This window comes from Chinchilla lanigera, unplaced genomic scaffold (genome assembly GCF_000276665.1).
Source record: "Chinchilla lanigera isolate Chin_1 unplaced genomic scaffold, ChiLan1.0 scaffold00005, whole genome shotgun sequence".
NCBI lineage: Eukaryota > Metazoa > Chordata > Mammalia > Rodentia > Chinchillidae > Chinchilla > Chinchilla lanigera.
In genome coordinates, this window is record NW_004955406.1 from 41138952 (window position 1) to 41151047 (window position 12096).

A 12096-nucleotide genomic window follows, 5' to 3' on the forward strand; every position below is an offset into this window, starting at 1 on the left:
TAACACATGTGTGTCCAATCACAGGCCCACAGGCAATGCTGGGCATGTCACATCCCTTTCCTGCCTGTTCTTCCATCTGTAAGGTGAGCCACACAACCTCTTCCAAACAACCTTTTCCAAAGGAAATTCCAGGATCAATAGTCATCCAGAATAAATCATGCCTGACTCAGGAATTATGGTAAATGAAGCTCAGTGCTCAGGGTGTAGTGAGATATCCCAAGGGATTAAGATAACGCTAGGACTTTGGAAGGCTGAGGCAGGAGGATCGAAGTTCAGGTCTTACCTGGGCAACTTAATGAGATGCTGGTTCAAAATTTTAAAAACAAAAAGGGCTGGGAATGCAGCTCCGTGGCAGAGAACCTGTGGGTTTGATCCCCAGTACCAAAAAGAAAAAACAAAAACCAAACAAACAAACAAACAAAGGAACCTCTTGTTTGCTCCTATGGGGGTACAACAGGAAGTAAAGACATATCTATTCTTATAAGCAAATGATAACTTAGCTAAAGTCAGTATGGGTATATTCTTAGATGAAAGGGACAAGAAAGGTGAGTTTTCTCAACAAATTCATATTTTTTTTCCACAGAAGAAGAACACTAACACTCACCACTCCATCAAATAAGCAATAGTTTACCTTTCTCAACATCTTGAAATTATTATAACCAGACTCTTGTTTCACCATGTCTTCCTGTTGCTCTTGAATTTCAAGGACTGGGTTCTGTTATGCAGAAAGAAATCAAAATAGAGCCAGTGAGATTAAGACACCCTAATCATTAGCACATCCAAACCTTCTCTCCTGGGAGGTCAGTATTTTTCGGGAAGAATGTTAAATTACATTCCTTGTAAAGATGGCATTTAGCTCCCATTAGCACGTGTCAAAGGTAAGAAGAAAGGGCTTATTAAGTAGTTACAGAATATGTAATTTACTCCTCGCTTTGACCCAACTAGAATATACAACTCCTGTTGGGAATAGGGATGTTTTTAATTAATTAAGAAACTATTATAAAGATGTTTAACATCAGGTCCTCGAGCACCTTTGTGTGCTACTCCATCTACACACTTAATTGAAGTCCTTTAATATACATTCCCCTGTCACACTGGGCTTTCAGATGGCGGCACTGAGCAGGCCCCGCACGTGCTAATTGCAGGCCTGTGAGGTATCTCACAAGCAACAATAGAAACTGAGACACAGAAAGTAACAATCTTATTAAAGCTTTGGCACCAAAGCATTAAAACAACCTAGAGTTGGCAGCCAAAAGGAGCACAGAACTCTCCTTCCCTTCCCTGGCTTCTCCACCGCTGGGTGTCCGTGCACCCTGCACACCACGGAAACGGGGCAGAGGGGACGTGGGCACAGAGGTGTCGGCAAGCCTGGGGGATGGGACGGCAGGGTGGTGCGGGGTTTCAGCGCCCAGTGTTGAAGGCTTGGAGCAGATGGAAGCTTCCATGTGCACTGTGGTTGTGGGGGAGGGGAGGGCCACGTGAAGTGCTGTGTTTGGGGGTCAAGGAGGCAGCCACGGGGGTTCTGCAAAAAAGGAGGTGCTGTTGTGACTAGGAGACTGGTTACACAGAGAGAACTGGAAAATTGGGCAAAAACATGGACAAAGGTAAAAAATGAGGATAATGGAATCTGCAGTCTGAGGATAATGGAATCATGGTCAGAAGTGATTTGCAAAGGGGAATAGTAAGAAAGAACCCTGAAATGTTGGATTGTAATTGGATCAATATAAACTTTGAGTTTTTGTTTGTTTTGGGTGGGATTTTTCGTGGGTTTTTATTGGTTTTTTGTTTGTTTGTTTGTTTGTTTAGTTTTTTGAGACAGGGTCTTGCTGTATAGTTCAGGTTGGCCTTGAACTCACTATGTAGCCTAGGCTGGCCTCAATCTCATGGTGGCCCTCCTGCCTCAGCCTTCCAATGAGTTTTAATGTTATAGGTGCACACATTCATACAAAAAAATAGTCATGGACACATGCCTGTATTTGTACACGCCAGAAAATACATTTATTTTCCAGCTCTGCCCCCTGAAAGGGCCTAGAAACAATGACACTCAGTAGAAATGGAGCTCCCAGAAGGCCTAGACCTTGGTTTCTGAGCATCATCCTTCAGTACAAGTGTTCCTAAGGCAAGGAAGACACAAAACAACCCTGAAACACTTTGTGCTAAAAATTCAAAACAGGGCCAAAGAATGAGAAGGATTTGTCAAAGGATACAGTATCCATCTGGCCAGATCTGGGATAATTTGAGCATTAAAATAATATCAGTGGGCACAACCCATTGAAAAAAGGAACAGATTAGTTCAAATTAATATGACTGAGTGATTGATGGAATGAGGGCATAAATGAATGGGGAGAATGACCTTCCCTACAGTAGAAGGTCAACTAGTAAGTGTACGACTGAGAGAAAACCTCAGGGGGCCATTGTATGGGAAGCTGATCCACCAAAGTTGTCTGTGGATGCTAGAGAGAATGGCTGAGGTTTAATTTTGCTTGTGCAATGCTGGGGATGGAACCCAGGGCCTTGAGCATTCTAGGTGCCCTTCCACTGAGCCACACCCCTAGCTCTGCTTCACACATTTTAACTCAATCTCTACAACACACTCTGAGGCTGAGACCATTCTTCTTTTTTTTCCCCCCAGTGAAAAAGCTTTCTTGTAAAGATTCCCACTCTGACGCATCCATCCTCTGGAGCTGGGATCTCAGCTACTCAGGAGGCTAAACAGGAGGATCACGAGTTTGAGACTAACCTTGGCAACTCAGGGCCATCTCATAAAAAATAAATTAAAAGGGCTGGAAACATAGCTCAGTGCAAAAGTTCTGGGTTCACCCTCCAGTTAAAAAAAAAAAAAAACAAAAAAACTCCTATCCAAGCTATGATAGTCCTCATTAATATTTTGGGGTTTTGCGGGGGTTGTCATTGTTTTGAGGCAGGTCTCACTATGTAGTCCAGGTTGGTCTCGAACTCACAGTGATCCTCCTGCTTCAACTTCCCAAGTGCTAGGATTACAGATGTGTGTCACCGTGCCTGACTTGATCCTCATTAATTTTTAAAATATATCCTTTTACACTATCTGTGTAATAACATTCCCTTCTTGCATCACCAAGAAGAGCTGTTGGTTGGCCACCCTTCTGGGTAGACATGTAATGTTTTATTCACTGACTTTTTGGACTGTGTCCCTAGGGGGGAAAACACATTGTGTAACTTGTTGCCTCCAACCTAGGTTGCTAAAGTATATTCTCTAGTAATTCTTTCAGAGAGGATACAAGAGAAATAAACCTCTCGAATTCATCAGTATTTAAAAATGTCTTTGTTTTTCCCTCAAAAATCAAACATCAGTTTGCCGGGATACTGGATTTGAGACCAGAAGTCCTCCTCCTGCAGGGCTCTTATAACATTGCCCCCACAGGGGGGCTGGGGATTTAGCTCAGCGGCACAGCACCTGTCTGGCAAGCATGAGGTCGTGAGTTTGATTCCCGGTACTGGAAACAAACAAACAAACAAACAAAATATATAGATAGATAGATACAAATATAGATATACATATATATATATATTGCCTCCACTGACTCACGGCTTCCAGTGTGCTCAGCAATAAGTCTGCAGTCAGCGGGATTCTTGTCCCACTGTAGATGACTTCTCTCAGGAAGCCTTCAGGATTTCCTCTTTCTCACTGGAACTCCAGAACATCTCCAATGTGAGTCTTCTCTCACGGACCATGCTGGGGATTTGATGAGCACTGACAACCTCAAGAGTGGAGTGCTTCTTTAGCTCTGAAAAGTTTTCTTCAATTATTATCCTGAAGTAAATCCTCTGCTTTGTTTTCTTTTGTATCTTTTTCTAGAACTCCTATCAAATGGGTAATGGAGGTTCTGTATCTATTCTTTGACTCATAGTTTTTCTTTATTCATCAGCTGCTGAGACGTTTTCACTGTATCCTTAGATGCTTCCTCCGTTTGGCCATCTAGATTACTCATGCTTTCCCCAAGTATACCTACCCTGCTGTGCAGAGCAACTACTAAATAATTAACTTCCAAGAAATTTGGATGGTATTTCCTTATACTCACAATCTCCTCTTGCATCTCTCTGAAATGCTGGTCACTCTTCCAAAGTTTTCTTCTGTTTCCTGGATTAATTCTGCTTCTTTGGATACCAGCTCTTCTATTTGCAAAGTTTTGTATCTCTCTTTCTCTGTCTTCCCTAAAAACTTTGTGATTCCAGATGTAGTACTCCGATTTTGCATGAATGCTTTCCACGATCATCAGAACTTCTCTTGAGTGATTTTGAGAGGTCAAATGCAAGGTCAGACAGGGAATCTCAATTGCTTGAGCTCCACAGCTGTGTTCCTCCTCAGCTGTGTTCCTCCTCAGTGTTGTGTACCTCCTGGGGCTTCAACTTTTCCTCTTTCCCCAACCGAGTAACTACAGGCAAGTTCTTCCTGCGACACTGAGACCTCCTCTCCCTCCGGGCTTGGGCCTCCTTCTCCCTCCTGCTCCTCCTCCACCCTCAAGTGTTCCTCTCCTTCCTCCTCTAGCCAAAAGGCCTCCTGCTCTTCCACCTTGGGATTTTCTTTTCCTTTCCACCCTGAAGACACTGAGCTCTTCTCCTTCGGCCTACCAGCCTTCACCTACCAACCTACTTCTGTCGGGTATCCAGCTTCACTCTCTGAAGCTTTTACAGGGTAACACACTTTCCTTTGCATCCCACATTGTCTTTCTCCTTGATAAGAGTTTTCATTCTGTGGGAGAACATCTTTCAGCAAATCTCCCATGGAAGCCTCTTGGCTAGTAAATTTTCCGATTCTCTGCAGGTCTGAAAATGTCATTTTTCACCATCACATTTAAATGCTAGTTCCATCTTGCATAGCAATTTAGGGTCCAAATCATTTTCTCCCAAAATGTTGATGATCTGACCCCCTTGCCTGCTGTCTTCCAGCGTTGCTGATGAACAATCTGCAGCAAGGGTAGGGTGCCTCTTCATCAGTCAGTTCTCAAGGTTTTTCTCTCTCCCATTTCTTTTGCTGGCTTGCACCCTCCACTTTTTTTTTTTTTTTTTGTCTTTTTGAGACAGGATCTCACTATACAGTTCAGGCTGGCCTTCAGCTCACTTTGTAACCCAGGCTGGTCTCGAACTCACAACGATCCTCCTGCCTCAGCCTCCCTAGTGCTGGGATTGCAGGCGTGCTCCATCATGCCCAGCTCTCTCCATTCTTTCTGTCCTCTCTTTCCAGAACTCCATGTGGACATCGTCATTTTTCCATCTGTCACAGGTGATACACAAGGATCCTCCCATATTTTTTTTTCACTTTGTAATTTTGAGGTAATTTTTTGTCTCAGTCCCCATTGTGATTTTTAGCTTTGTCTACTTTGCTACTCTGCTCATCTAGATTTCTTTTTAAGAACTCAAAATTGTTCCTATCACCTTCTAATGAGTCTTAGCACTCTGAATCCAGGACCGGGGCTATTGCCTTCTCAGTCTTCATGGCTGCCTTTCTTTCCATCAGGGAGACTTTTTCCCTTCCTTTGCCCATCTTGCCCACTTGGATCAGGCTCTGGAACTGTGGCTGTGTTGTCAAAGGTGGACTGTTTTCTCCTCTTGAAGAGTAAATCTGCTCTTGCACATTGAGTGGACTCCAGAAATTCAAAATTTTGAAAATGTCATCTGCTTCGCATTGGCCAAAGGAAGCTTCCCTCAGCAGCAGGACATACACACCCTGCGGCTGGCTCAGCACCTCCCTGTCTGCCATACCCCGTGCTAGGACTGCTCTGCATGCGGCCTGAAGGTTAAATGAAGGAATGAGGGTCCAGGGAACCATTATTATCCCCATTTATGGATAAGAACCAAAACGTGAGCTGGGCATGGAGGTGCATCCCAGTAATCCCAGCACTCGGGAGGCTGAGGCAGGAGGATTGCTGCGAGTTCGAGGTCAGCCGTAGCTACAAATTGAGCTCAAGGCCCGTCTGAACTGCATAGTGAGACCCTGTCTCAAAAAGACAAAACAAAACAAACAAACAAAAAACCAATGAGCTAAGACATGGCAAGGTGGAAAGTCTTGATCTGGTGAGGAGCAGAGCTGTGACTTGAACCCAGGCAGGCTGACTCTAGGCTCTATTTTTGTTACACATGTCCTTTGTTTCCAGAGCTCACTTTTAACTTTCTTCAGGATGGAAACCGCACACCTTCTGCACCTACTTTCTTCCTCAAGAAGGTCTAGCATAGCCTGGGGGTGGTACTCAATGGAAGAGTGCTTGCCCAGCCTGTGTGAGGCTCTGGGTTCCTTCCCCAGCATGAAGGAGGAGAAGTTGGTAAGGGGAGAGCAGAACAAAAGAAAGAGAAGAAGAAAAATGTCCTGTTCTCAAAAAATAACTGTTGACCCACAGGCAGAGCCAGGGGTGGAAGCTCTGCTATGATCATTCTCTGTGGCCATCAATTTGCTATGAATTAAGCACTGGCTATCAAGAGAACACAGTAAGGTCTGTCTAAAGAGACAAAGCATATGACACAGAAAAGGAAGCCATCCAGATAGGACAAAGGAGCAGCCAACAGAGAAAGTGCACCGCCAGCACCACCAACAAAGCCTGGCGTTGGATTAAAGGCAGAGGACTCAATGGTATGAGTTTTTAGCTTACATTCGACAACCTAGAACAAAAGCTTTTGGACAGAAGGTAGGGCAGGCTGGTTGAAAAACAGATTCCTGGGCCCAGACACACAGAAGGCACTTTGAGGAACTCTAGCTGAATGTGTGGGATAGGTGGCAGACGAGAAAGAACATTCAGGTTGGAGGAGGAGAAGGAACTGAGGTTCTGGCAGCAAAGAGCATACTGTCCCTGGGAGAGACAGGGAAATGCCCAGGCAGCGCCAGGGGGGCTCAGGAGCAACCACCCGCCCTCTGGGCACTGGACATGGCAGCCCTTCCTTCCAAGGTGGGTGTGTGCACAAACACTGCAAAGTTTGGAGCGGCCCCAAACTCAGAGTGACCATGTGTCCTTGCTTGCCTAGGACACTCTGCGTTTACTCCTCTTGCTCCAGCGTCCCTTCCAGCTTGTGTCCCTTTCCTTCTCAAAAGCACCTTCATGATACATGGCAGGGTCACCTTACTCAAACCCCAGTTCTTTTCTCTGTTTGGTAGAAAGAGACTTAGAGCCTGAGTCCCACAAGTTGACTTAGCTCCTGCTCCATCATTGGAAACTTAGGCCCTGTACAGTGTTTTTCTGATGAAAAACATTCCTAATTTTTAAAAAAACTGACCTGGCTGTTTTCTCACTTTTTGCTTATTTATTTGTGCAGGATGGAGCCCAAGGTCTAGGCAAGCACTCTTAACAAGCCATGCCCCCAGTCTGGACCTGGCTTGCTGAGCGGTCTTAATGACCAAGTCAATAGGCTGTGCGTGTGATTTGATAAAACACGCTCATACAGTGTCATTAAACAGAGTCCGGAAATTGTTATGGCCCAATTCTTAAAGTCACTTCTATTCCACTAGTAGCCTACTAAAATGAGGGGAAAATGGGGTGTTTTTGAAAAAAAATGCAAATATTATCAAGAAAGGCACTTAGCAGGCTGTTAGGTACAGACCATTGCTCTTAAGTAATTAAAGTCTATAGTGTAAGACAAGTGTCTCAATAAACACACTTTCTACTGCCTTTTACATGGAAATTTAAATGCTTATTTACATTTACTTTCAGATTTAAAGTTGAACAGATGTCTTGGGGCCCTTGTGAGAATCAAAATGGCTTAAATAAATCCTTCCTATCAAAAGATTTCATGCCATAACAAACTTTCTATTTAATTCTGTTGCCAATTCAAAATATTGATGTGGTTTTATTTCAGGTTTATGTGGAGCAATGACTGAAGAGTGCTGGTTCCATTTGATACATTTGAAGCACTCAGGTTGATTTTTCTATTCTCAACCTCTTCTCAGGAACTAGACAAAAGGGTTTTCTGCAGAACCGAGGCTGACTGAACGGGAAGGACTCTTTCAACGACCCATTTAGAAGACTTTCTAAATCCTTTTAGAAAATGTGATACACTATCAGAATTGCTTCATCAAATCTGAATTATGTTTAAATGGGAAGCTAATGTGACAGTATATTGCAACCATGTTTACCTGGGTTTCTTTTCATCTATTTAAATGCTGCAGGTAGCTTAAGTACTGGAACACATTTGCAAACCAAGCTACCTGTCACCAGAGCTGTTTGGTAGATGAAGTGGGTGGGTAAGCTTGGGGCCTGTGACAGTGAGTACGGTAAAACGCCACATTTAAAGGGATTCACATGGGCAGCCTTTGAGACACTCCTTCAGAAAATCACTGGATTTTAACAGGGAAAAATAGGCGAGGCACAAGAAGAGTGAGGAGGATTCCAGGCAAGTAGAACAGCTGGGGTGAAGGTGCAAGGGAAGAAGGCATCGAAGGCACACAAGATCAGTGGCTGGGTGACAAGGGAGATGAGGTTCTGGGAAACACTGGCGTGTCTTTGTGGTTTGCCTCTCTTTTGAAAATCTTTGGGCAGATGAGTGACATTAAATCTCTTTTTGTAGAGTTCAACTGGAATTGGGAAAAGTTAGAAGCAGAGACCACGTAGGAAGATTTTGCAATGGTTCAAATAAAATTTTTAAAGCCATTATGGGCGCAAGCTAGCCTAGCAGCAGTGGGAAAAGAAAGGATAGATGGATTTTGGATTTTGTGTTGTTTTGCAGTACTGGGGATCAAACCCAGGACCTTGCACAAATCTTGTCAACAGGACTGACTTGAGAGAGCCGAGGAGAATAGTAAAGCACACTTCTGGGTGTGTCTGGGTGGGTCGTGGGGGTGTGACCTTCAGGAACTACATCTGGCCCCTGAGCCCTTGCTTCTGGCTTTCCCCCTGCTCGGTTCCAGGCTGCTGTGGGGTGAGCCGCTTTCCTCTGCTGTGATGTTTCTGTCTTGGGCTGAAACTGTGAGCCAACGCAAACCTTTTCCCTTGTCAGTTGTTTGTGTCAGGCGTTTTGTTCCAGCAGCAGAAAACCGATCAGTACCACTGAATTACACTTCCAGCCCCTCATCATGATTGAAATCCCTAGGACCAGGCACCTGTTCATATGGGAGAATTGGTGGTGAGTAGCTAGCACAGGATTACTTGGAGTCTTTGGGCTGGACAGTGGGGAGGTGGTGAAACCATTATGATAAACAGAGGCCACAAAGGCAGGCTTGGGCTGAGTGAAAGCGCACTTCATCCTGGATATTTCCCTGAGTCCAAGGTATCCAGGGAATAACCACAGGGCAAAGTATAAATTCATCTATATCATCTACAAAATATTTATGACCATGAGTCACTGTTTACAGGATGGATTTGAGGAGAAAGACAGAAGTTGTGGAGAGAGAAGGAAAAGGGAGGAACTTTCTGGAAGGCAGCTGGCTACACAGGCCCGAGCCTCAGGAGAGAGGTCCCAGCGTGGGGGAGGAGCGATCAAGGCAGAGTGGTGATGACAAAGGAACCGACATGGAACAGCAAGAGGAGGGGCTGAAGACAGAGGTCTCAGGCACAGGGATATGTAGGGGACAAGACAAAGAGTCAGAAAGGAAACCTAATGAAGAACAGAACAGAGAAGTGAGTGACCATGGAGTAGCCAAAAACCTCACAGTGTCTCAAACTAGTGAGGGACAAAGGTCATAAAAGCAAAAGCCCAGCTCGTTCTGTGCAGGGAGCTTGAACTACACTGGGAGGTGAGTCCTGCTGGTGACTGTGCGAGGAGGCTCACACCTATTACCTGATTTCTCCAGGCAGGCACTGAGAGTAGGGACCAAGGCCTCACCCCAAAGCATGTTGCTCTCACACTCTTGGCCTCATGCTTCCGTACAGAGGTGGGGTGGAAGCCAGAGATCAACTCCAGAAAAGGAGGGTGGGTAGAGACTCACATCTATTCTTTTTTTTTTTTTTTTGGTACCAGGAATCGAACTCAGGACCTTGTGCTTGCCAGGCAGGTGCTTATGCCGCTGAGCTAAATCCCCAGCCCCAACATCTATTCTACAGATCCTGGCTCAGCACTGTTTGTGAATGTGAATCTGCGGCCAGGGGGTAGAAAGGAGGGCAGAGCAAGGAGAAGCAGGGTGGCAGCTCTTTTGCAGAAACAGCACCCTCTTATTCTGGGTTCTCTGCTAGAACATGGAAGTTGTTTCACAGAACAGAAGCCTGTGTTCAAATGATTTTGTTGTTTGTTTTTCACTTTTGTTTTAGGTACTAGGGACTGAAGACGGGTGTGCCCTATGACTGAGCTACACCCCCAGCCCTTTTTACTTTGAGACAGAATCCCACTAAATTGTGCAGGGAGGCCTCACACATGTGCTCCTCCTGCCTCAGGCTCCTGATCAGTTGGGGTTACAGGCATGCACCCTCTTACCCAGCTCAAGCGATTTTCTTGAAACCAGAATTTTACCACTCTAACAGAATGAGATGTTATTCGCCTTTCTTAATATACATGAAAGATGCTATTTCCTATTTTTAATATATGTGCATTAGAATTGTACATACTTTTTTGGAATCCTTGCTTTTTTCTGATGAGAGTATGAGATTTCCCTTCAGAGTGATATTAAGCTCTGGATCATGGGAAACAAAAGGAAAATAGGCCATGAGAACATATGAGCCCACAGAAGAAATAAACACCAAGCATTGGGGTGATGTCTCACAATCACAGGGCACTTTTATGAAGGGGAGGAAATCTACGGTGCACTTCTGAGGGAAAAGACCTTCTCAGAATGCCTCCAGGAAAGATGCAGGGCTGGCTGCATATCTGGTGGCTTTTTGCAGCCTCGTCATTGTCCCTGTAGACCCGCTGTAGGCTCCATGTAGTCCTGAGTGGCAGGACAGGGCAGGGAGGTTTTTCTCCAGCTGTATCCAAAACACACCCAGAAGTGGAAGGAAAGGCCAGAGCTATGCTCACACCTCACGGGCGGTGAGGGGGTGGGAAGCAGAAGAAATCAGCGCTTTTGTTGTTATGCTTGTGTTTGTTTTTGCATTGCTGGGGATCAAACCCAGGGCCCCCTGTAGGCCAGACAAGTGCTCTACCACTAAATTACATCCCCAGCCCTACTATGGGAAGCATTATGGTCACTTTGGAAGATTCGTGTGCTAGTGCACCTTCAGCATAGCTTTCAATGAGGCGATTTATTTATTTGTCTGTTCATTTGTTTGTTTATTTCGAGACAGGTTCTTGCTACATAGCCCAGGCTGCACCCAAATTCACAGCAATCTTCCAGCCTCGGCTTCCAGAGTGCTAGGGTTACAGGTGCTGGTGTGCCACCACGCCCTGCAATGGGGGGATTTTATTATTTTTTAATGGGGAGATTTTAAATGAGCTTTCCATGTGAACAATATCTGGGAGCTGAGTGTAATGGCACATGCTTGTAATCCCAGCACTCTGGGAGGCTGAGGCAGGAGATTTGCAAGCTAAAGCCCAGCCTAAATAACTTAGTGAGATCTTGTCTCAAAATAAAAAAAAACAAAAACAAAAAAAAAGGCCTGGGAATGTAGTTCGGTGTGAAGGCCCTGGATTCAGTCCCCAGTATCACTAAAAAAGGGGAGGTTGAAAAGAGATTAGGTGATGAAGCAGTGCCTACCACTGTCCAAACAGTGAGTGAAAATAAGAAAAATCAAACACTGGCTGTTTGGATGACCTGAGGCTGAGCCACAGGTCTAGAGCTCAATGTCCCACCTCTCCCATTACTTCCCCACCCCAGAATTAGATGCTCCTATGAAAGGCACAAGGCTGGATTTCCGGTCCCACCTCCATCAGTTCCATTTCAACCCCTCCATTTAAATGGCACCAGGGGCTCTGACATCCTTTCAATGAGCACATTCAAGTGCATGGCTCAGACCGCACCTGGACAGCCAGGCCTTCTACTTGGAACAAGCACCAGCCACTGACAGCAAGGACTGCAAGACAAAGGTATGGCTAAAAGGGAGCCTTCACTGCTTACCTGGTGGCCTGCAGCTAGGGACCAACAGATGGACTCAATCTGACACAGTGGCAAAGTTCATGAACTAAAAGACGAATTTTCTCCCAGCCCCAGCACAGATAAACCTGTGGGGAGAGACCTGCAAGCTGGGACCCAGGAAGTCTGGGCTTGGGACA

General features: G+C 45.2%; 1 protein-coding gene across 3 annotated transcripts in view; it reads right to left on the bottom strand.

Annotated features, from left to right (window-relative positions):
* The window catches only part of Lemd1 (LEM domain containing 1), a 54724-nt gene that overhangs the window by 12668 nt on the left and 29960 nt on the right, over window positions 1–12096 (bottom strand). For all 3 annotated transcript variants that reach the window (XM_013522920.1, XM_005375358.2, XM_005375357.2), the window contains exons 4-5: window positions 10497–10561; window positions 632–715 (exon numbers count right to left, since the gene is read on the bottom strand). In XM_013522920.1, coding sequence (XP_013378374.1) covers window positions 632–715; window positions 10497–10561 — 149 coding nt within the window. The remainder of the gene's footprint in view (window positions 1–631; window positions 716–10496; window positions 10562–12096) is intronic.